The sequence below is a fragment of the Hyalella azteca genome, unplaced genomic scaffold (genome assembly GCF_000764305.2).
Source record: "Hyalella azteca isolate HAZT.00-mixed unplaced genomic scaffold, Hazt_2.0.2 contig12328, whole genome shotgun sequence".
In the NCBI taxonomy this organism is placed as follows: domain Eukaryota; kingdom Metazoa; phylum Arthropoda; class Malacostraca; order Amphipoda; family Hyalellidae; genus Hyalella; species Hyalella azteca.
In genome coordinates, this window is record NW_025942288.1 from 334,433 (window position 1) to 354,865 (window position 20,433).

Below are 20,433 nucleotides of genomic sequence, written 5' to 3' on the forward strand. Positions count from 1 at the left end.
TGTACCAAATAATGTATTGGGCGTGAGTGCTTTGAATACACCGAACAACAAAAAATTATACCTGAAGATGTGTGAAGTGCTTGTACTAATTTGATTACTGATTTCAAAAATCATACCCTTTTTATTTTTATATGTTTAGATTTTTAGTTACAAATACACAGCTATTGCCTAGAAGTCAGGATTTTAATGAAAATTAAAACAATTAAATTATTTTTTATGAATGCTTCGAAATTATAAAAATTACAGAAAATTTATAATAGAACGTTTTTAAAAAAGCTTCAAGCATTTTGGGTTTGTCCCGCTCTGTGTCAGTTTCGTGATGCAGGAACCAGCAGAAGCAACCCATCATCTTCGTGTTGTGCCACATTTGGTATACAATGGGTCTCCATCAGTGAAATATCTTTGGGGAATCAGTCGCCTTCTTCGTCCTATAGACAGCCACTAAGTTGCTAGGGAAGAAATTCTGGTGCTGGTATAGGAATCAGGAATATATTGGGGGCAAATTCACCCAAAGACTCCGGAGGCTGCTCCCCTACTCATATTTCTTTATATTTGTCCGCGAGATCGTGCCCTATGATCGTGACCGTCACAGGTTTCAAGCTCCTCCACGCTACCAATACTTTCGCGTTTAGAGGTGTCAGAAAAGTCTCGTCCTTCATTATATGTCGGATTTGCGGTCCAAAAAAGACATCAGCCTAGATTTTGGCCTCCGACAAGATATTGCCAAACTTCTCTTTCAGGTATATGAGCCAACGACCTACTGAACCTTTGTCATTACGGGATTTTTCGTCGTACCGATGTTTATGTGGATCGGTTGAAGAAAAATCTTGGTTGGGTCGACAACGATAAACCGAGTATGAAAAAATACTTCATAACTAAAAGCACAAGTCAAGTCTAGGAAATGAAGGAGGGTTGCAATAAAATAAAGGGAGCAAAGTCCTTAGACTTCTGTCGTGTTATCTGATAATATTTTGGCTCCTAAATTAAATTACGATATTAATAAGGACCCTCTTAACACATATAACAACGACTGGTAATACAAAAATAAGTAATAATTAATATACTCTAGATATGTTTTTAACATATAATGAATTCAATTTTTTTAATCAAATGGGTTTTTTTTGCGAATACGCAGGCTCTCTCAATTTCCCTACTTTTCTTTCCTTGTTAAAACAGCTAGCAATACAAACGTGAAAATTATTAGAAATATGCATTAGTAGAAGACTCACGTTTTGACATGAAACACAAAGTGCTTAGTCTATTTCTAGAAAAATTATGGGGGAAAATTATTTGGAGATTACACTATTAACGACCACTCCCGCAAATGAACTTGGATCTCCACTAAACTCGAAAAATATATTTACTCCTGCAGTCTTGCACAGAAAATGTTAAAATTCCAGTTATGTCAGTACTGGGATTCTAAGATTTGGCGATTAACCGATAACTGATGCAAATTTACCTAGATCTCAATCAAAATCGAAAATATGATAATTTCACACTTGCGCTGCGACTGTAATCATTTAGGCTGATCTGCTCTACAGCAATTCAGGACATATCAAAATGACATGACAACAAAATAAGCGACCGCCAGATATATCCGTCATTAGAAGGTTCACAGTGCGATTTAAAGCATTTTCGTCTTAATTTCAGTTTCTTTGCCATTTTAACCACATCATTGCTGCATTGATAAGCTCAACAGAGATTTTTAAAATATTTTATATTAGTCCTACCTGAAGTGTTAGTCTAACATCATTTTCAGCTTTAGTCTTTATCTGATTCGCGAACTGTAGTTCATCAAAGTGGGATATGAAAAAATATAACTCAGTACTCACTGCAGTGAGTGACAGAGAGCGCATTTTCTCGTCGACGAAAACGCTAAGTCACAGACGGACAGACAGATGGACGTACGAACGGACGGACATGGCGAGATCAATAGTGCATTTTTTTCCGTATATGAGAGAATGCGCTAAAACACGTTAGTCTAGAAAATTTATCTATGATATATGAATCCATTCGGCTTTAGGAGTCTATATCTTCATTATAGATGTTATTTTTTGTTTAAGCGATCAGGAGTGCGGAAGAAGATTCGAAAAAAATAAATCATTACTATAAACACAAAGTCAAGTCTATGAAATGAAGGAGGGCTGCAATGAAATAAAGGGAGCAAAGTCCTAAGACTTATGTCTTAAAACCTGACGATATTTTGGCTCCTAAACTATACTAAGATCTTAACATAGATTCTTTTTAACGTACTTGAGGAAGGCTTGTAATAAAAAAAATACTATAGGTATAATGATTTTTAAACAAATAAAGGAATCAGAGAATATTTTGTTTTTGGTAACAAAATGGGTTGATTTTGCGAAAACGTTGGTTCTTTCAATTTTGCATAATTCTACTTCCTTGTTAAAACAGCTTGCAATACTGCCCTAAAAATTATTGTGCATGTGCAAAAAATAAAAGACTTACTTTTTATGAAATCTCAAACTGCTAAAACAATTTCTCCAAAAGTTATGAGGAAAAAAGTGTGTAATGAGTTGAAAAGTGTGTAATGAAAAAAGTCTGTACCGACAACTCCTCCAAATGTAGTTGAATTTCCAACAAGCTTGAGAAATAAATTAATTTTACGCCTTCAGAAATGTTAAATTTCAGGGCATGTGAGTAAAGCGGTTAAAAAAGTGGGCCATAACCGATACCTGCTTCAAATTTACTCGGATCTCAATTTAAGTCGATAAAAATGATAATTTCGTACCTGCGCTGTGCCTGTTATCATTTCTGCTATATGGATCAAGTAGTTTGTAAATAGTGCAAATGGGCGATAATTGCCCCCAATTGAACACGGATCAAATAAGGTTATTTTAAGCTTGCGCAGAAACTGCATCCATTTCAAATGTGTTGGTTCAGACGTTTCTGAATTAGCTAAATTACTTTCTGTAAATATTACAGCATAATTAATAATTATTAGCCAGTAAACTTGACGAGTAGGTTAATTTTACGCCTGCGCAGTGGCCGTTAAAATTTCAGATTTTTGAAATCAGCCATTTAAACATTAGGTAATGATGGTGGAAATTTATATAGATAAACTTACGTCGAGTTTTGGAATGAAACCCCCCACCCATTAATCCGTGTTTTAGATATTGCTAGGTACGCTGACTAGCTCTAAAGTCATTCAGAACGTGTCGCAATGACATGAAAACAAAATAAGCAAGGGCCAGATAAGGTATATCCTTCATACGAAGGTCCACTGTGCGATTTTTACCAATTTCGTCTAAATTTTAGTTATTTTTGTCATTTTTTTGCCATGTCACAGCTGCAAAAATGGGCTTCACAGAGTTTTTTGTAACTAATTTATAAGGGGCGACACTCTCTTCGTGATTTCAACCCGGCACAATTTTTTTAATTTTCTTGTGATACTACAAAAATTATGACTTCTTGGCAAACAATCATTTCTGTAACTGAAAATCGTGACGAGATGGAACAAAACGTTAAAAAATTCTAAAAACAGCTATCCCGCATGTAGTCTAAAGGACTTTACACATCTCGCTCCTGCAAAAGGAATCTGTTGAAACTTTTTCCCCAATGATTTCAGGGACTTCAGGTAGAGCGAGACTCAAGCACGGAGTAGCGTAAATGTTCACCTTATGGATTGAATCTCACATAGTTCGTATTATAAACATGGGCTGCACATGGCTATATTTGTTTAGGCGATTCATATTGTTGGACTGGCAGGTTTGACGATAGGTTGAAGTAAAATGAACAAATATTTTTACAGAAAAAAACCTAAAGACAGACGGATGGAAGATGCCGCAAGCTTGATATAGAGCTTAATGCTTATATACCGTTATGACACGCTCTAAATAAAGAGTTTATTTTTATTAGTCTTCGAAAATCTTCACGAATATATTTTTTTTAACACGCAAAATCTAAAATTCGTAATGAACAAATGAAGTATATTTTATTTTTAGGCAAAATTAACAACATTTCAACTGTAATATATGAATATTAGCGTGCGATCCCTCAATTGTAACATTTGCTCGCAGGATGAAATGTTGAAAGTGCGTATGATCAACGCTGAGCTGGCGTACGGCTACGAATATCTCGGCAACACAGGACGTCTGGTCATCACAGCTCTCACCGACAGGTGCTACCGGACGCTTACACAAGCACTAAACCTGCATCTCGGTCAGTCGAATGATTTAAACGCACTGAATTTCCTGTTGTTAACTTCAGGTAGTAAACTTCAAGCTAATAATTTGAGACTTTAAAAGAAAAACTGTGAATTGTTATATGATGATTGTAGCTTTGGATATTAGACTAACAGGCGCGTACTTAACTTTCATATCAACTAGATTACCTGAGTACTGTTTACAAACTTAGTTTTGGATACGAACGCACATATAAAATACCTATACCTTGATCTTAATGCGTAGCGAGACCCTTCTTAACTTATGAACTTGTACTCGCTGCGAGTGTGAAAAAGCTCGACCATCAATAGTACGAGTCTGTTAATCTCGATAATTAACATATTTTTTTATTGTGCCATACATGAATAGCTTCACAATAATAATTTCATTTTTTTGCCGTGACAGTAATTTGTACATTCAAAGAAATTCAAAATGTAGGCTTGGGAGATTTATGAAAATCTAAGAAATTATTCTCCTCTGTGGCTTTGCAAGAAGGCCTCAATTATATCCTAACGTCATTTTAAAAATTTGAATAAGCTGTTGAGGATGACGATGAACTAAAATTTATTTTACATTTTTAATACTTCTTTTAATCTGTATTGTATTTTTGCACCCAAATATGAGGTTCAGTCGCTGTCTCGTCTTGGTCGCTGTCTACCCAATTTCGCAGGATTTTTTTTTATGAAATTGGAAAACCTCCGTTCTTCGTTAAGGCTGTAACTCTATTAGCAGGTGTTGCTCTGTAAACGAGGTTCTTTAATTCCTCCCGCCTGAATTTCTTATTAATTTTTTCCTTGCAGAGTACCGAAAATATGTTTAGATGATATCTTATTGACATCCATAACTTGGGGATATAGTTTAAAATTCATACTCGGGATAGTAGGTTAAGAAGAAAGAGTGTATGCACTCTTCTCCCATAACATATTTTATCGTGTCTTAGTTGCGGGGCTCTTCATTTGTGGTACTTCAGAAAACTAAATCCAGATCTCAGTTTTAACGTTCAGTAGGATCTATTAAATTAGCAAGGTGCATATATTTTTTAGTCTATATTCATGCATGCATCCTGCGAATGTTTTTCCTAAATTATTCGCTGATCCTTCAGTGAGCAACTGTATCCTGATGTAATGACTTGGAATGCTTCCTTTTACTCCTCGAAACCATCCGAGCATCGCTGGCATAACCTGCTTGCTTCTATAAAGTTTATGTGAAAAATGGCAAGTTACTGTTGGCACGTGGGAATGCAATTCCCAATTTAATCCTCAGTTAGAAGATCCAAAAATTCTAAGAATCACTGCTATGTCTGAACTAGAATACGCCGCAGTTTTATTACGAAGGTTAATTTGTCTATAAACTGAAGCTTCATCTGAATAAGCTGGGTGATATGTATGCTGTACATATGTAGGTATCTATGATAAGCATGTATAGGTGTTATGTAAGATGTACTTTGCAGGTGGAGCGCCTGAGGGACCTGCTGGCACCGGTAAAACTGAGACATCGAAGGATCTGGCCAAAGCCGTGGCGAAACAGTGCGTCGTCTTCAACTGCTCCGATGGCCTCGACTACATTTCTCTTGCCAAGTTCTTCAAAGTCAGTACAGTTTGTAGAAATATTTCGCTGACGTCAGTGAAGTTATGAGTTTTTATTGCCTTGAGTGTTAATAAATTTTATTTCATTAAAATTTCGGATGTTTTCGGCTTATTGACGTTACTAAATCTACCAACTAAGATTGTAATTAAAGCTAAATTGACCGAAGTTTCCGATTAATCATGCAGTAGTAAAAAAAGTCATTAACTTTAATATCGATTGTTCCTGTTGCCAGGGACTCGCTTCCTGCGGAGCGTGGACATGCTTTGATGAGTTCAACAGAATTGAACTCGAGGTTCTGTCCGTAGTTGCTCAACAGATCTTGAGCTTACAGCGAGCAATCCAATCTGCCATGCCAACCCTCGTTCTGCACGGCACTGAGGTACAAATAATGCTCCGTTTTAAGATATCCATAGAATTTTCAAGCGTAAAAAATCGTCAAATGTATTTAACAAATTCGGTGCTCAGTGGAATAGGTAGTTGCTCTAACAACTCATCTCGGTAGCTTATTTATTGTGATTTTAAAGTTTTTTTTTTGCAAATTGCCGAACAATTATGTTCCATTTCATATGTTTTTAAATCTTTGTTTTGAAATCCAAAGACTTTTGTTATATTCATGTAATTTGTATACTAGTAAAACTGGAGGTGACTTTTTACATTTTCTTTTGGCTAGCGTATTTTTTATTAAAAAAAATAAATTTAGGGTAATTTTTCAACGACCAATACTTGCCAATGTCAAGTAGTATTATGAAAATATGAACAAAACATTATTATTCCTTTATATTTTCTGTTGCAGGTAAAACTAGACCCAACGTGCGCAATCTTTATTACCATGAATCCTGGATACGCGGGACGCTCTGAACTTCCTGATAACTTGAAGGTGCGACATCAATCTTGTTTCATATTTCATGATTGAAGAATCATCACAGATTTTGTTTGTCCCTAAATATTCATTCTCATCATTCATTTGGCCATTCAGGAAGAATATAGCTTGACCTGCAAGTATATTCTTTTTTATCTCATCTGAGTGTCTTCTAGACTTCTAGAGCAAGTCTCTCTCCTAGGCGCTGTTCCGCTCAGTCGCGATGATGGTGCCGGATTACGGTCTCATCGCCGAAATTTCCTTGTACGCGTTCGGCTTCGTCGACGCCCGCGCGATGGCTCGTAAAATCACTGCCACGTACCGCCTCTGCTCCGAACAGCTTTCTGCCCAGCCTCACTACGACTACGGTATTTGCCACGTCTATAGTAAAAATCCTCACAGCGCCACTAAAAATAAATATCACAAAATAAATATATTTATAAGGAGAAAAACGAAGAAATAAAATAAATACGTATAATGACTAAAGAGGAATAAAATTTCACAGGTAACAAACGTCAAATTCTAGAATCCAGTTATGTTGTTTTATAATCTTATGTGGACTGACATCAACTGGCATTCTTTCCAGCATCGACCAAACAAAATCAAGATTTACTCCTTAATGAAGGACTTCGTTTATTGTAGGGAACATAAATGTATATTGATGTTTCAATCAATGCCCTTCTTCATTTTCCCCTGCACTGAAGTTCATTTCAATGAACATCAGGAGTGTACAGTGAGTGCGATTCTCGACTTTGTGTCATAGTGAAGGCAGTCAGTCCCCCTTCATAGCCATGGAGGTAGTAATGTGTAACTTGAATCTTTAGTTGACTAAACTGTTTACTACTAATTTTTATATATGTCCCTACATTTTTAATTTATCCGGTTATTTTAACATGTAAATTAACTATCAATGTGCCTCACGTTGAATGATAAAAAAATGAAGAGCTAATTGGTATGCAGGCATGCGCACGGTGAAGGCTGTGTTGATGGCAGCGGGCTCCCTCAAGCTCCGCTACCCTGATACTCAGGAGGCCGTTCTCGTCCTCAGGTCGGCATCATTTCGAATGCTTCAAAATACTTCAATTTTACTTGAAATGAAGTAATATTCTATTGAAGACCGAACACACATTTTATGTTTGCAGGAATTATAAATTATATTTCTAATTTTTTTTATGTTTCTTGTGCATATTCCTCGTAATATGAATGTGCTTAAGGTTAGCATTGCTGCTTAAGCTGATTGCATTGCATATGTTTAACCTACTTTTTAATTTGCATACTGTCGTAATTGCTTTAACAGAATCAACAATACTCAGTTAATTTATCAACTATGGCAAAAAGTTTAATTTAGAATGAATTGAATTGCCACAGTAGCTAACATGAATGTCAAATTATTAGACTATTTCTCATGTTATGACCAAAGGAAACGAATAGAAAATGTTTAGCAAACTTGGGAACAAACATTTTCTTAAATTTTAATTTGATTTAATTTTTACCCTCCCTTAATTTTCCCTTACCTTTAATTTTAATTTAATTTGTATTTTTACCTTCCATTATTTCTAAGGAAAGTTGCTTACTCAGAAGGAAATTTGATTTTTTTAAAAATCCTCTTGATCCTTCCATTGTCTAAATCGCAGGTCGATAAAGGATGTTAATCAACCGAAGTTCTTAGCCCACGACTTGCCACTTTTTGAGGTAATTTAAATTTTTAAAAAGCAATTCTATTAATTCTAATAAATAATTCTTGAAACTCAGCAAAATCCAAATATAACAGTTGTTTTTTTTTTGTAAAATGACTGCATGTGCAACCATTTTATGTGCAGTATCACAAGGCATCCTGAAGTCCTGATATTTGTAGAATCTTCTAAAAATCAGTAAAATATTATTGACATCCTGCCAAAATATACATAACATAGAATGTCGCAGAATTCCTTGGTTCCCTCTTCATGTTTGAAAATATGCTCTGCAACGCCATGCCCTGTGTGGTTGCAGTGCCCTGTAGTTATATGAGCATAACTGTGGCTTAGATGCCGGAAATAATAAAATACTTTGGCTGCTATACGCAGGGCATCATCAGAGATTTGTTCCGGGACGTGGTGCTGCCTGAGCCTGACTACAGCGGCTTGCATCTCGCCATCAAAGAGGTCCGTTGACGTGGCAACCAAATTGGGTTTCCGCTGGCAACTCTGAAACCCATGTATATATCAAACATAAATTCTTGAAACTTCTTAGACAAGAAAACTGTGCATCAGTTATTCTAAACTTTTTCATATGCTGACGCTACTGGACATGCAAAATGTTTTAACATTTGAATTATATATTGAGGATAAAAATTTGAAGCAACTGAGACTACTAGGAGCTGTCTGGCTATTACTTTGTTTATAGGGGAGGGTTCGTGGATATAGTTTTCATGTCTAACGCTCTAAGCTTAAGTGAAGATAACAGATTTTCTGAGCAAATATGTAAGGTAAATCAAAAATCACCAACTGACATTGAGGTTATTGTTGTAAAAAATTTACAATCGACCCAAAAAGTGTTCTTATTTGAGCATTCCATGCTACCGTAAAATCCTTCGTTGCACGTTAATGTTTGTACTAAGTGTCATGCGAGCTGGTACCAAACCAAATTTATTGATTGAAAAACTGAATAAAGTGTTCCTGTTGTTTGCGTAATAATATTGTAATATTGTGTGTGTGATATCAACGAGTCGCAAAACTTTTTTTTTTCAGTCGTGCGCCGAGATGGGTTTGCGAACGAACGATTATTTCGTGGGTAAGATCCAGCAAATCTACGAGACGATGAAGGTCCGTCACGGCTTCATGGTCGTGGGCAACCCAATCGGCGGCAAGTCCTGTGGACTTCGAGTCCTCGCCAGGGCCCTGGCTGCCATGAATGATCGGGTGAGTACCGCAACTCTGTCGCTGAATGATCGGGTGAGGACCACAACTCTGTCGCTGAATGATCGGGTGAGACCGCAACTCTGTCGCTGAATGATCGGGTGAGGACCACAACTCTGTCGCTGAATGGTCGGGCGAATCGAGTCTCGCTGAATGATCACAACTCTGTCGCTTTAGGCAGAGAATAATCGTGTTATCGTGCATTGATTAATAAGCTGCTAATGATATATGGCCGGGAAAGTGCCCAGAGACGTACATCTCTAGCACGACATAAATAAAGACGATTTCATTAACCTCGGCACGAGTTCACCAGTCTCATTATAGTATCTCAGCTTACCGTACTAGGTAATTGACAGAGCTACATACATTGAGAGATGCAGATTAGCGTGATGGAAACAATCACATGCAAAGACGAGTGAAGAAAGGGTTTGCGGTTCTACAGCAAATGATGCATATTGAAAATTAAACATTTTTTTTCGTGGACTCATTTAAATAACTTTTACTGACAATTTCCAATATATAGCCAAGCATAGAAAAAATTATAGTCATTTATTTAATTTGCCGACTTCTGTAGAAAAAAAGCATGGTGCAACATGGCCGAGTTCACTTCTGATAGAAACCATTACTTGCTTTGAGTGCGAGTTGATAAAAAATATGTAAGCTTTATTATTACTGCAATATAAGGTATGAATATTTTCTTCTATGTTTACTCTAAATTAGATAAGTTCTACTTCATTATGTACTGTGTGAATATGCATGAATACCATTTTGAACCCTTGAAGACGTGTCCTACTTTTCGGTTTATTTTTTTGCGAATTTTGATTATTTACAAGCTCCAACTTGTCACTATTACTGAGGTCAGGGCGAGGAAGAAGAGAAGGTGCAGATGGCTGTGATCAACCCTAAGTCGGTGACGCTGGGGCAGCTGTACGGACAGTTCGACCCCGTCTCGCACGAGTGGACTGATGGCGTCCTCGCAGTTCTCTTCAGGAAATACGCCATGTCAGCGTCTCCTGACAGGTATATTGTTTGTCTCATCAAAATAAATAATTGTTTTTGCTTTCATTAATTGCAGATTTTTTTATTATTCTTTTGTTTATGGTTTTGCGTGCTATTATGTATACTGTTACTGTTGACTTTCAGCGGCCCAACATTAGAATGTAGCATGAAATTCAATAACTCGTGGTTTTTTACACGAAATTCAGTAATTTTCATTCATGTCTAAAATAGCTGTATCTTTATGGATGGAGTATCGGCATAGTTTCAACATAATTATTGTTCAACATAAAACATTCCTTTGAACATGATAATTTAAGTCACAATGGAACATTATTCATCGACATTATGCCATACCCGGCAGTCATGAATTTTCTACACACTAATAATAAAAAGATTGGTGCCCAAAGATGACATCGAATCCTGATCTCATAGCCAATCACAACTTTAGTACTGCACTCATTGTAAATTTTAGGTTAAGATCAGTAATCTGTCTTCATGTCTTATTTGTCACTTATCTTCTTAATTTCCATAGAAGAACCCGAGCTGAAAATTTTACTTCATTACATTTTGTATCTATAATAAATTGATGATTTGTGCTTCAGAAAGTATTAGCTGTTCAAACACATTTAATTGAAAGCTATTTCTATTGTTTGCCCGCCATTTTCTCATCGAATGTATCTTCAAACTTCTTCGAGTGCAGAAAATGGCTTGTGCTAGACGGTCCAGTGGACAGCGTCTGGATTGAGAACATTAACTCTGTTCTAGACGACAACAAGAAGCTTTGCCTCATGTCAGGCGAGATCATCTGCCTCTCTGCCTCAACCAACATCGTCTTTGAAGTCGGCCACTTAGAGAACGCCTCACCAGCAACGGTGCGTTTTTCGATATAATTCTCACCGTCATGTTGCTTCCCGCTTTCGTTTCCGTTTTGTTCGAATATCAGTTACGTTACACTAAAATAGTTCTATCATTACAATCGTCGTTTACATGTATAAACAACAGAAAACTTATTTCTTACCCAAGTATACGTCGACGAATCGTTTGAAAAATGCAACGAGTGTTTGTCGTTTTGTCATAAACTATTTCACAAGGACATAGTCTAGAATTTTTTATTAGCTAAAAATATATGTAAAGTGCCAAAATATAATAACGTATAATTATGATGCCAAAACGATTTAATAATTAAACTTCCTATAATACGTTCAATTTGTAATTAAGCGTTTACAACTTTAAATATTCATGAATAATTTTCCTGCCTGTACATTCTTTCCCTCCACAAAAACTGACATTAATCTAATTGTGATCGCATTCATATTTTGCTTCCTGAAACTAGGTATCCCGCTGCGGCATGGTGTATATGGAGCCCATGGCGTTGGGGTGGAAGCCTCTAGTGGAGTCGTGGCTTTCTAACCTTCCTCAAACGCTCACTCGTACGCATAAAGCCGTCTTGACTGCCTTGTTCCACCGTTTTGTGCCGCCCTTGCTGGCTTTTGTGCGACGACATCTGCCCTGGTTTAAGCTGGAGCGAAGTGAATCTTATATCCAGAAGGACGTCTCGCCTACAACTGATCTGAATCTGGTACGGTCTCTCATGAATCTCTTTGACTGCTTCAAAGGAGAGTTCGAAGATCCCGCGTACACCAAACACCATCCCGAGACGGACATCAGGGCACACCTCGAGGTGACACGTGCACCAACATTGTTTGCATTTTAAAGACCTAATTATGTGTATTGCTTATTGTCGTTTAGCTATCGCTATGTTGAATAGACGCTTTTTCATGTATGATTTAGAAGACTTCACATAAGTTAATTGTAATCGTTCATAAATCGTTGGGAGAAACGTTTGCTTCTTCCCCGTGGGAGCGTTTAAAATGTAATTTTTAAAATTATTTTGTAAAATACTTTATTTTCCATGAAATCTTTATTCTTTCAGGATTGCACTAAAGAAACTGAAATTCATCAATTTATGATTCACGATTCAAGCTCATATCATCTTCATAACGCATTTAACTCATAACAACTTTAAGATAAAAATTTTATTCGGTCACTCCTCGCAAGAAATTCATCAATTTATTTCAATATGATTATAAAATATGTTCAAAATTTAAGCTGTAGAAGTGCAACTGCCATTGTCCTATGCAAGACATCACCTGCCATTACTGCCCTTATGATTACAACATTTGCCTTGACCACAATTACCATTAACTTCAATGGCCTGACTGGCGGGCAGAGCATCTTCCTGTTCTCGGCGATCTGGTCGCTCGGCGGGCCGCTCAACGAGGCCCACCGAGCGCAGTTCGACGTCCTCGTCAGGGAGCTCTTCCGTGGACCGCCGTCTGACGAGGCCACGAGAAAGTAAAGAACCAATCTAGAGCTGTGTGGTAACGACGCACTACGTGTTGCCTTGATGTTTTGACGTGTTATATCTTTCGTTTGTGGACGTGTTGTTCCATGCCTGTGTTGACGTGTTGTTCCTTTATTAATTATGTTGACGTGTTATATCTTTCCTTTGTTGACGTGTTATTCCTTTACTAATTATGTTGACGTGTTGTATCTTTCGTTTGTTGACGTGTTGTTCCATGCCTATGTTGACTTGTTGATCCTTCCTTAATTATGATGACGTGTTATGTCTTTCCTTTGTTGACGTGTTGATCCCTCTTTGTATTGACACGTGCTGTTCTCTTTTTGTGTTGACGTGTTGTTCCCTCGTTCTTTTTACGTGTTTTTTCCTTCTTATGTTGACGTGTTCTTCGAATCCCGTATTGACGTGTGGATCCCCCTCCATTGACGACGCGGTGTTCCCTAGATATATTGTGTGAAATGATTATTTCCTTTGTGCCTTGATGCTCCATTCGTATATTGTCAAGTTTCTCCTTTTCGCCATTAAATTCGTCATGAATTGGCATTCATATCCAGTGGTTTCGCGTTGCTCTTTTCCCTCATTTCCATGTTATTTCTTGTTCATATTAACAATTTTCTACTGTCCAATCCCGGCCATTTCATTTCTATAATTTCTGTAATTTTATTAGCTTGTTGTGCAGTTTTTCCATTTCCATATTGTCAATTTATTCCTAACTTCAAGTTTATTTTTTTTCGATATCAAGTTTATTTTTTTCCATATAAACAGAACGTTTCTTCTCTGTATTTTCATATGCTCCTCTCCAGCATACGGCTAAGCCTTCTTCTTCTTAAGTTTCTCAATGCTATAGAGCCATATAAATGTATATGGAACCATGTCAATGCAATGAAATGGGCGCCATGTTTCAGTTTTGTGCTTTCAGTCTACGTTTGTTTACCTGTCTGTAGGCCTTGATCATATTTTTTGTCAACTTTAAACAAAGTCTCAATAAGTTGTGTGAAAAAAATCCCCGCAATTGAAATGCCGTGAATTTTTATCCTTGCATTTTTTTCCGTTCTCTATGACGACCCTCGCACCGCTATACGATGCAGAAAGTTGCGGAAATCTACCTCTTCATTATTAGGTGTTTTTATGGATGATTTTTTATCATTCTCGTAACTATAAAATTGCTTTCACTCCATTTATTCGTGCTCGACGACTCGCAATGTCGTTGCCATCAGACCTGAGGGTATTGAGCTACGGAGTGCGCAGCTTCCTCTCCACGTTCTCTGTGTGAATTTAACGCATTCTAACTTCATAATTATAATATAATTCATCTTAATTAATATTTATTTTCATCACTATCTTTAGGTTTTCTTGGGCATCTATGACGGAATTTTTATCGTAATTTCGACGAAACTTTTCCAATATCATAATAGGCTTGACCACTGCAAATTGTTGCTGATCCTCACGATTCTTCAAAGTAACATTCAGTTGGGAATACTTTAGAGTAAGGCTATACAACATGCAGTAATACAACATTAGCACATTATCACTAATACAAGCAAAATAGTACCAATACTGCGCAAAATAATATAAAGTACAATAACACTTTGCATTGTATCCCAACAACGAGGTCACTGTGCCTCCCAGACTTCTAACGTTGCATCTGTGTTGAATTAAATATCTTTTTTTCTACGAATTAACGTTAATTAAACGTTGTTTCAACTTTCAATCGACGTTAATTAAACGTTGTTTCAACTTTCAATTACCGTTAATTAAACGTTGTTTCAACGCTACCCGATGGACAGGTACGGCCTGGCTGCGGTGCCCGCACCTCCGCACGACTACCAGCTCCCCATCCCCGACGACGGCTCTGTGTTCGACTACAAATTTGTCAAGGAGGTGAACCAGCGTAGGAATTATTTCCCTTCAGGAGCCACGAATATAAAAAAACAGTACATTTATCGGCCTAAGTACATGTATAGTGGCTGAAATACAGGTAGCTGCCGATGTATAGGTAGATGCCGAAGTACACGTAGCGGCCGAAGCACACGTATAGCGGCTGAAATACACGTAGCGGCCGAAGTACACGTAACGGCTGAAGTACACGTAGCAGCCAAGTAAACGTAGAGGCCGAAATACACGTATAGACCAATTTCTCGTCTGTAATTAGAGGTTAAGCTTGAAAAGCCATCAGTAATTGGCAAATGGAGTAACAAACTCTCAACCATTTTTCATTGTGCGGCTTAAGGGTTCCGTATGGAAGAAATGTATTCTGTGCCAATTTAAACGTCATTCTTGCGATACGGTACAGCGTTTTTGTGTGTGGCTCAATCATGAATGATGATACTGAGAAAATAAATTAATACAATTCTGCTGAAGGCTTAAAAACTTAGTTATCTTATGTTAGTTCACAAGATATCCTAATGCCAACGAGAACTAGTAGCTCATCTTCATACTATTATATTTTACTGAGCGTCACGTGACTTATAGGACAAAGGTGGCTAAGTTCTCCAAAATATATCATGTTTAAATTAAAATCACATTTTTATGATCAAATTAACAAAATTATATTATGCATACATAATGATTAGTTTCTCATCGTTTTTTGTATAAAGAAAAAAGCTAAAAAAGATGTAACATAAAATTATTTAAGGGTGCTTAATATTTTTGGGGGCTAAAGCCCTCTCCCTCTCCAATTTAGAAAGAAAAGTTTTTATTAGCGCGTGTTAACTTAAACCTCATCATGATTAGTTTAACCTTAACTGGTAGTCCTTAGAGAAATTATACGGCAATGTTTTCTGCATTATCTAAATAAAATGTGTCGAAAATAAATGCAAGCAATTGGCTACTTTTAAATACCGCGTTTCATTGCCGCTAGGGCCGCGGCTTCTGGCAGAAGTGGAGCGAGGACCTGGCGAACGCCTCGTCCATCCCCCGCGACGTCGCCCCCCACCAGATCCTCGTGCCCACCGTCGAGACCGTGCGCATCATGGCGCTGCTCGACCTCCTCGTCACCAAGTCCTCCGTGCCACTGCTGCTTGTGGGGCCTCCCGCCACTGGGAAGACCACATACATCATGGTAGGTTACCTGTGGGGCGCATACATCATGGTAAGCCATTTGCATGGCCGCCTACATCATGGTTTGCCATATGAGGGGTGCCTACATCATGGTAAGGCACTTGTAGGGCCGTCATCATCATGGTAGGCTACTTTTAAGGCTCTCATCATCATAATGGTATGCCAACTGTAAGGACAAAAACACTATCACTAAGAATTTTGCGATTTAAATGGAGGAGAAAGAGGCCTGGTACTTCTCGGCCACTCAGAGTTGATATTCCGAGAAATTGGCCTTTAGTTTTAGAAATTTTATTGCAGTGTTGTTTGTACTACTCTGCAAACATGCGCTCCACTTATAACTTATAATTGAGATAATTAGTTCTCTTAAGGAGGAGTGAACCTCTTCTTGAACAGCAGTCCATAATTAAGAGGAAGTTAAGAGCTTAAAGATCAAGACTTTGCCGAAGACCTGAGGCAGATGACATTCACAGACGTGTCGACGCTCCTAATAAGAAATTTATTGAAAAAGTTTTCAATTTACATTTGGATTTATTTTACGTTTTCTTTGCTTACGAATTTTTGAGCAATTTTCAGTTTTGGCAAACAGATGAAATACAATTTTGAGAATATATTGTGATATGGATTTGTGGCTTCAAGAAATTTGTACGATAAAACTTCGTTCGCAAATCTCAGCGGAATATTCGGAAACAGTACGCATGCTCATTGAAAATGTGATGGAATTTACAAGAGAAATGGATTGTTATTTTCGAAGAAATTGTTCCCGAATTCCTCAAAACCAACGTCAGACCTCATTGTTTTCCTCTTTTCGCGTGAGGGCATTGTTATGTGATACAGATATTGATCGTGTTTACATATAATAATTTCGTTCTCTAATAAACACAAAAGGTTTTTAGAAGGCCGTAGGATGGTTTCCCTTGTTTTCATCGTGTCTCAGGATTTCCTGCCTCTCTTATGTAAGTGATAATTTTCGCCCAATTGCTTGTTTACAGTGAATAGTCTAGGCTCTCAAGTATCATGCTTGTCAGTAAATGATTAATTTATGAGTGAAATTATCGGCTGAAAAGTTTTATCTTGAAATAATACAGGATATCTCCGTACGGTAAACGTTTCATCTTCCTACGGTAAACGTGGCATCGAATTTTCCAGCATTTCAGTCAATAAATGAGCTAAAACTTTTCTCCAAGCATAACATACTCAATGCTGGAGAAATAATTATAGTAAACATTTTGAATGTCATCAGAAAGCTCTCCATATACTCTTATTTACTTTTTAGTATATATTTTTTATTAACACCATCCAGGATTTCCTGATGACGCGTCTCAAGAGCGAGTCCTACAAGCCTCTGCAGCTGAGCTTCTCGGCTCACTCGACCACAACACACGTACAGGAGCTCGTTATGGCCGCGCTTGATAAGAGGAAGAAAGGTCATGTCTTGTCTATCTCCTTAATTTGTTGTTTTTCTGATAAAAAAAAAACAAATCTCGAAAAGAGGTTCAAAGGTCGCGTCTGGTCAATTGATTAGTTCATTTCCTGACAATAACAACAATTCTTGACCAGAGAATGTAAGGTAACGTCTTGCCTATCTTATGAGTTCGTTTTCTATTAGAAATTATATTGATATAAATTTGATTCAGTGAGTTATCCGACCTTCCCTTCCATTCATTTTATATTAATAATTGCGTCATTCCAAGAATAATTTCTAGTCCCGATGATTCTCAAAATGTTCTCAAAGCGTGTCTGCAAATATTATCGGTTTGTTACAGTTAATTATGGACATATTACGTGCTTCCATATCAAAAATTTAGTTTATTTCATTATGCATTGAAGTAGTTAGTTTCTTGTCCTGCATTGACGCTTATAATGTTATTGAATTTTTTGCTTGAAAATTTATTTGTTTCAAATTAGCTATAGACTTTGTTATTTAATCAATAGTGATAATTATTTTCTTTCTTTTTCCAGTATCAGTAAGACATTTAATTTTATTAATATAAAATTTCATATTAATTAAAGCCTTCTATTAATTATATATTCAGGCGTGTTTGGTCCTCCCATCGGCAAGAAGTGCGTGATGTTTGTGGACGACTTAAGTCTTCCTCAAGCCGACCCTCACGGCGCGTTCCCTCCACTTGAGTTGCTGCGGCAGATGCTGGACCACGCCACCTGGTACGACGTCAAGAAGGAAGTCAACACGCTACACCTCGAAGACATTCAGGTTACGTTAGTCTAACGGTCTTTAGATATATTTTGTACTATTTTCTTTTCTAACTAATGGAAGTGGATCGAAGAAGACATGGTTGTTAATCTGTGCACAAAGTTGAGTAAAGTAAAAATGTGCTGCAGTTGGTGTCGGCCATGACTATCCGAGAGAGTGCCAAACTTGGTGTTCCTCCACGCCTCCTGCGGCACTTCAACGTCATCTCCATCAGCGAGTTCAGTGACCACAGCATCAGGACCATTTTTACCAAGGTTGTACCTTGTCCTGACATCTAATCAATGATATAACTTAGCAGGTAAAGCTGACAGATTTAATTGTAAATGTGTAGGCATGGAAGTAGTATTTTTTGTAGCGGTTTCTCCTGTTCTAATTTTGCATTGTAAGTGTTAAGAGAAACAGATTAAAATTGAGTAATATAAACTGTAGCTGTATGAAATTTCCGATTTGGAATTTCGTACTAAGAAAACTAATTTTGAAATATATCATAGAATTCAGCTTTTCTTCGTTCGGCATCTCACAAATTTTGCGTAACAAACCAGTGGATCTTGTCGAAATCATAAAAAGTTAGAGTTTCTATTATTTGTATAACAAATGTGCCTAAATGTCAAAATGAGACTCTCGATTTATTTTTTTAAATGTACACCGGACAGATGAGGTTCTGTTTACAGTCGTAAGGGAGCTAAAAGATAAAATCTTGCATGATTTTCCATGCTTCCCGTTTGGAAACGTGCGAATTATGATTACAGATACACGGATTCTGTATACAGAGCCGGAAATGGCTATACGACCACCCAGTTTTCTACAAATCTTTTTTCTTGCACAAAAAATTATGAGATTCTAATTACACGAGGTTAAATTACGTTTAAAAATGGTTCCAACGCTATGCGATAAAAGTAATTTTCTCAAAATATATGAGAAGAAATTATGAAAATTAGAAAAACCTATGTGGAAATGGTTATAAGGCCAAAATATGTTTTTCCGTTTGTGGATCACACACACTCATTTTAATAGGCAATCTCACCTCCTTTCGTCATAATTACCTCAATGAATCTTCTCCCCTTGCTATTTACAATATAATCCAGTGTCTTTTGAGAAATTTTGTCCCAAGAACGAAGGATAGCCGTGCTCAGGTCACTCACAGATAGGAACTGGCGCTCATTTTGGTAAACATCCCTCGCCATGATGCCCCATAAGTTTTCAATGGGTTTGAGGTCAGGACTAAGCACCGGCCACGGCAAACAGAGTAATATTCTGCTCTAGGAACCATATGTTTGTGATTTTGAGATGTGAATCGAAGCATTGTCTTGTTGGAAAACATATGATCCCTCATGTTTATCATCGGCAAAAGGGAGAAGTTGGTAAAAAAGCGTGTTCTTGTAAGCCTTGGAATCTTGTCTCCCATGTAAAATAGCTAGAGTTGATTTTCCCTTTCGGCTAAACGCCTTCCAAAACATGACCGAACCACCACAAGATTGCCGCTTGAAAAAAATGCCGCACCACGGTCCAGTGGTGCCAACAGCATTGCAATCTATCTGGACCATAAAGATTGAACTTTTTACATCACTGAAGATAATCTTGTGCCATCCCTTTACCAATAAGCAAATTTTTGTCGGTTGATAATATGCATTTATTGGAGCACAGGGTCATTTTCCCTCGTCATGTATTTGAATTTCTTCGAGTCATGCAATGTCTAACGGATGCGTCGTGCTGTCACATCAACTCCAGTGGCCAATTTTATAGAGGTAGAGCTAGGTAGCGCAAGTTTAAGAAGCCTCAGAAAACAGTCTCCTAAGATCCCTGTCGGTTAATTTTGGGGTTTGTCCAGTGTGCTTTTTTCACCCGTAGCCGTCCGGATTAGCAAAAAATTATTGTGCAATGGGTTTTGAGCGTTTTATTCCCATTGCGATGTCCCGTTGGCTTCTACTGCATTTCACAAAACCGAAAATCTGCGCCTTCTCGGCCTCAGTGAGTCTTGTCCCATTTGGTATATTTTTTGCTTTGAAAAAATATACGTGGGGACACTGAACTACACCAGAAGTACACCAGAAAGGCCCTAAATGAGGAAAATCAAGATATTCTTTATATTGCAGTACTTTTTAAAGTGAAATTATTACAGAAAGATACCAAAATGGAGAAAAACGTATCCAGCTGGTCTTTTAACCATTTCCACCTAGGTTTTTCTAATTTTCATAATTTGTTCTCATATATTTTGAGAAAATTATTTTTTTCGCATAGCGTTGGAACCGTTTTTAAACGTAGTTTAACCTCGTATAATT

The 20,433-nt window shown here is 37.4% G+C and overlaps 1 protein-coding gene across 1 annotated transcript in view; it reads left to right on the forward strand.

The window, feature by feature from the left end:
• LOC108669505 (dynein axonemal heavy chain 7-like) overlaps positions 1 to 20,433 on the forward strand; it is a 65,519-nt gene that overhangs the window by 14,361 nt on the left and 30,725 nt on the right. Inside the window, exons 23-40 of the mRNA XM_047883230.1 lie at positions 4,038 to 4,179; positions 5,632 to 5,768; positions 6,001 to 6,147; positions 6,562 to 6,645; positions 6,830 to 6,995; positions 7,588 to 7,675; positions 8,262 to 8,319; positions 8,691 to 8,768; positions 9,354 to 9,524; positions 10,384 to 10,541; positions 11,221 to 11,392; positions 11,854 to 12,201; positions 12,751 to 12,875; positions 14,670 to 14,763; positions 15,743 to 15,943; positions 17,243 to 17,366; positions 17,976 to 18,154; positions 18,283 to 18,408. Of these exons, the coding sequence (XP_047739186.1) occupies positions 4,038 to 4,179; positions 5,632 to 5,768; positions 6,001 to 6,147; positions 6,562 to 6,645; positions 6,830 to 6,995; positions 7,588 to 7,675; positions 8,262 to 8,319; positions 8,691 to 8,768; positions 9,354 to 9,524; positions 10,384 to 10,541; positions 11,221 to 11,392; positions 11,854 to 12,201; positions 12,751 to 12,875; positions 14,670 to 14,763; positions 15,743 to 15,943; positions 17,243 to 17,366; positions 17,976 to 18,154; positions 18,283 to 18,408 (2,598 nt within the window). The remainder of the gene's footprint in view (positions 1 to 4,037; positions 4,180 to 5,631; positions 5,769 to 6,000; positions 6,148 to 6,561; positions 6,646 to 6,829; positions 6,996 to 7,587; positions 7,676 to 8,261; positions 8,320 to 8,690; positions 8,769 to 9,353; positions 9,525 to 10,383; positions 10,542 to 11,220; positions 11,393 to 11,853; positions 12,202 to 12,750; positions 12,876 to 14,669; positions 14,764 to 15,742; positions 15,944 to 17,242; positions 17,367 to 17,975; positions 18,155 to 18,282; positions 18,409 to 20,433) is intronic.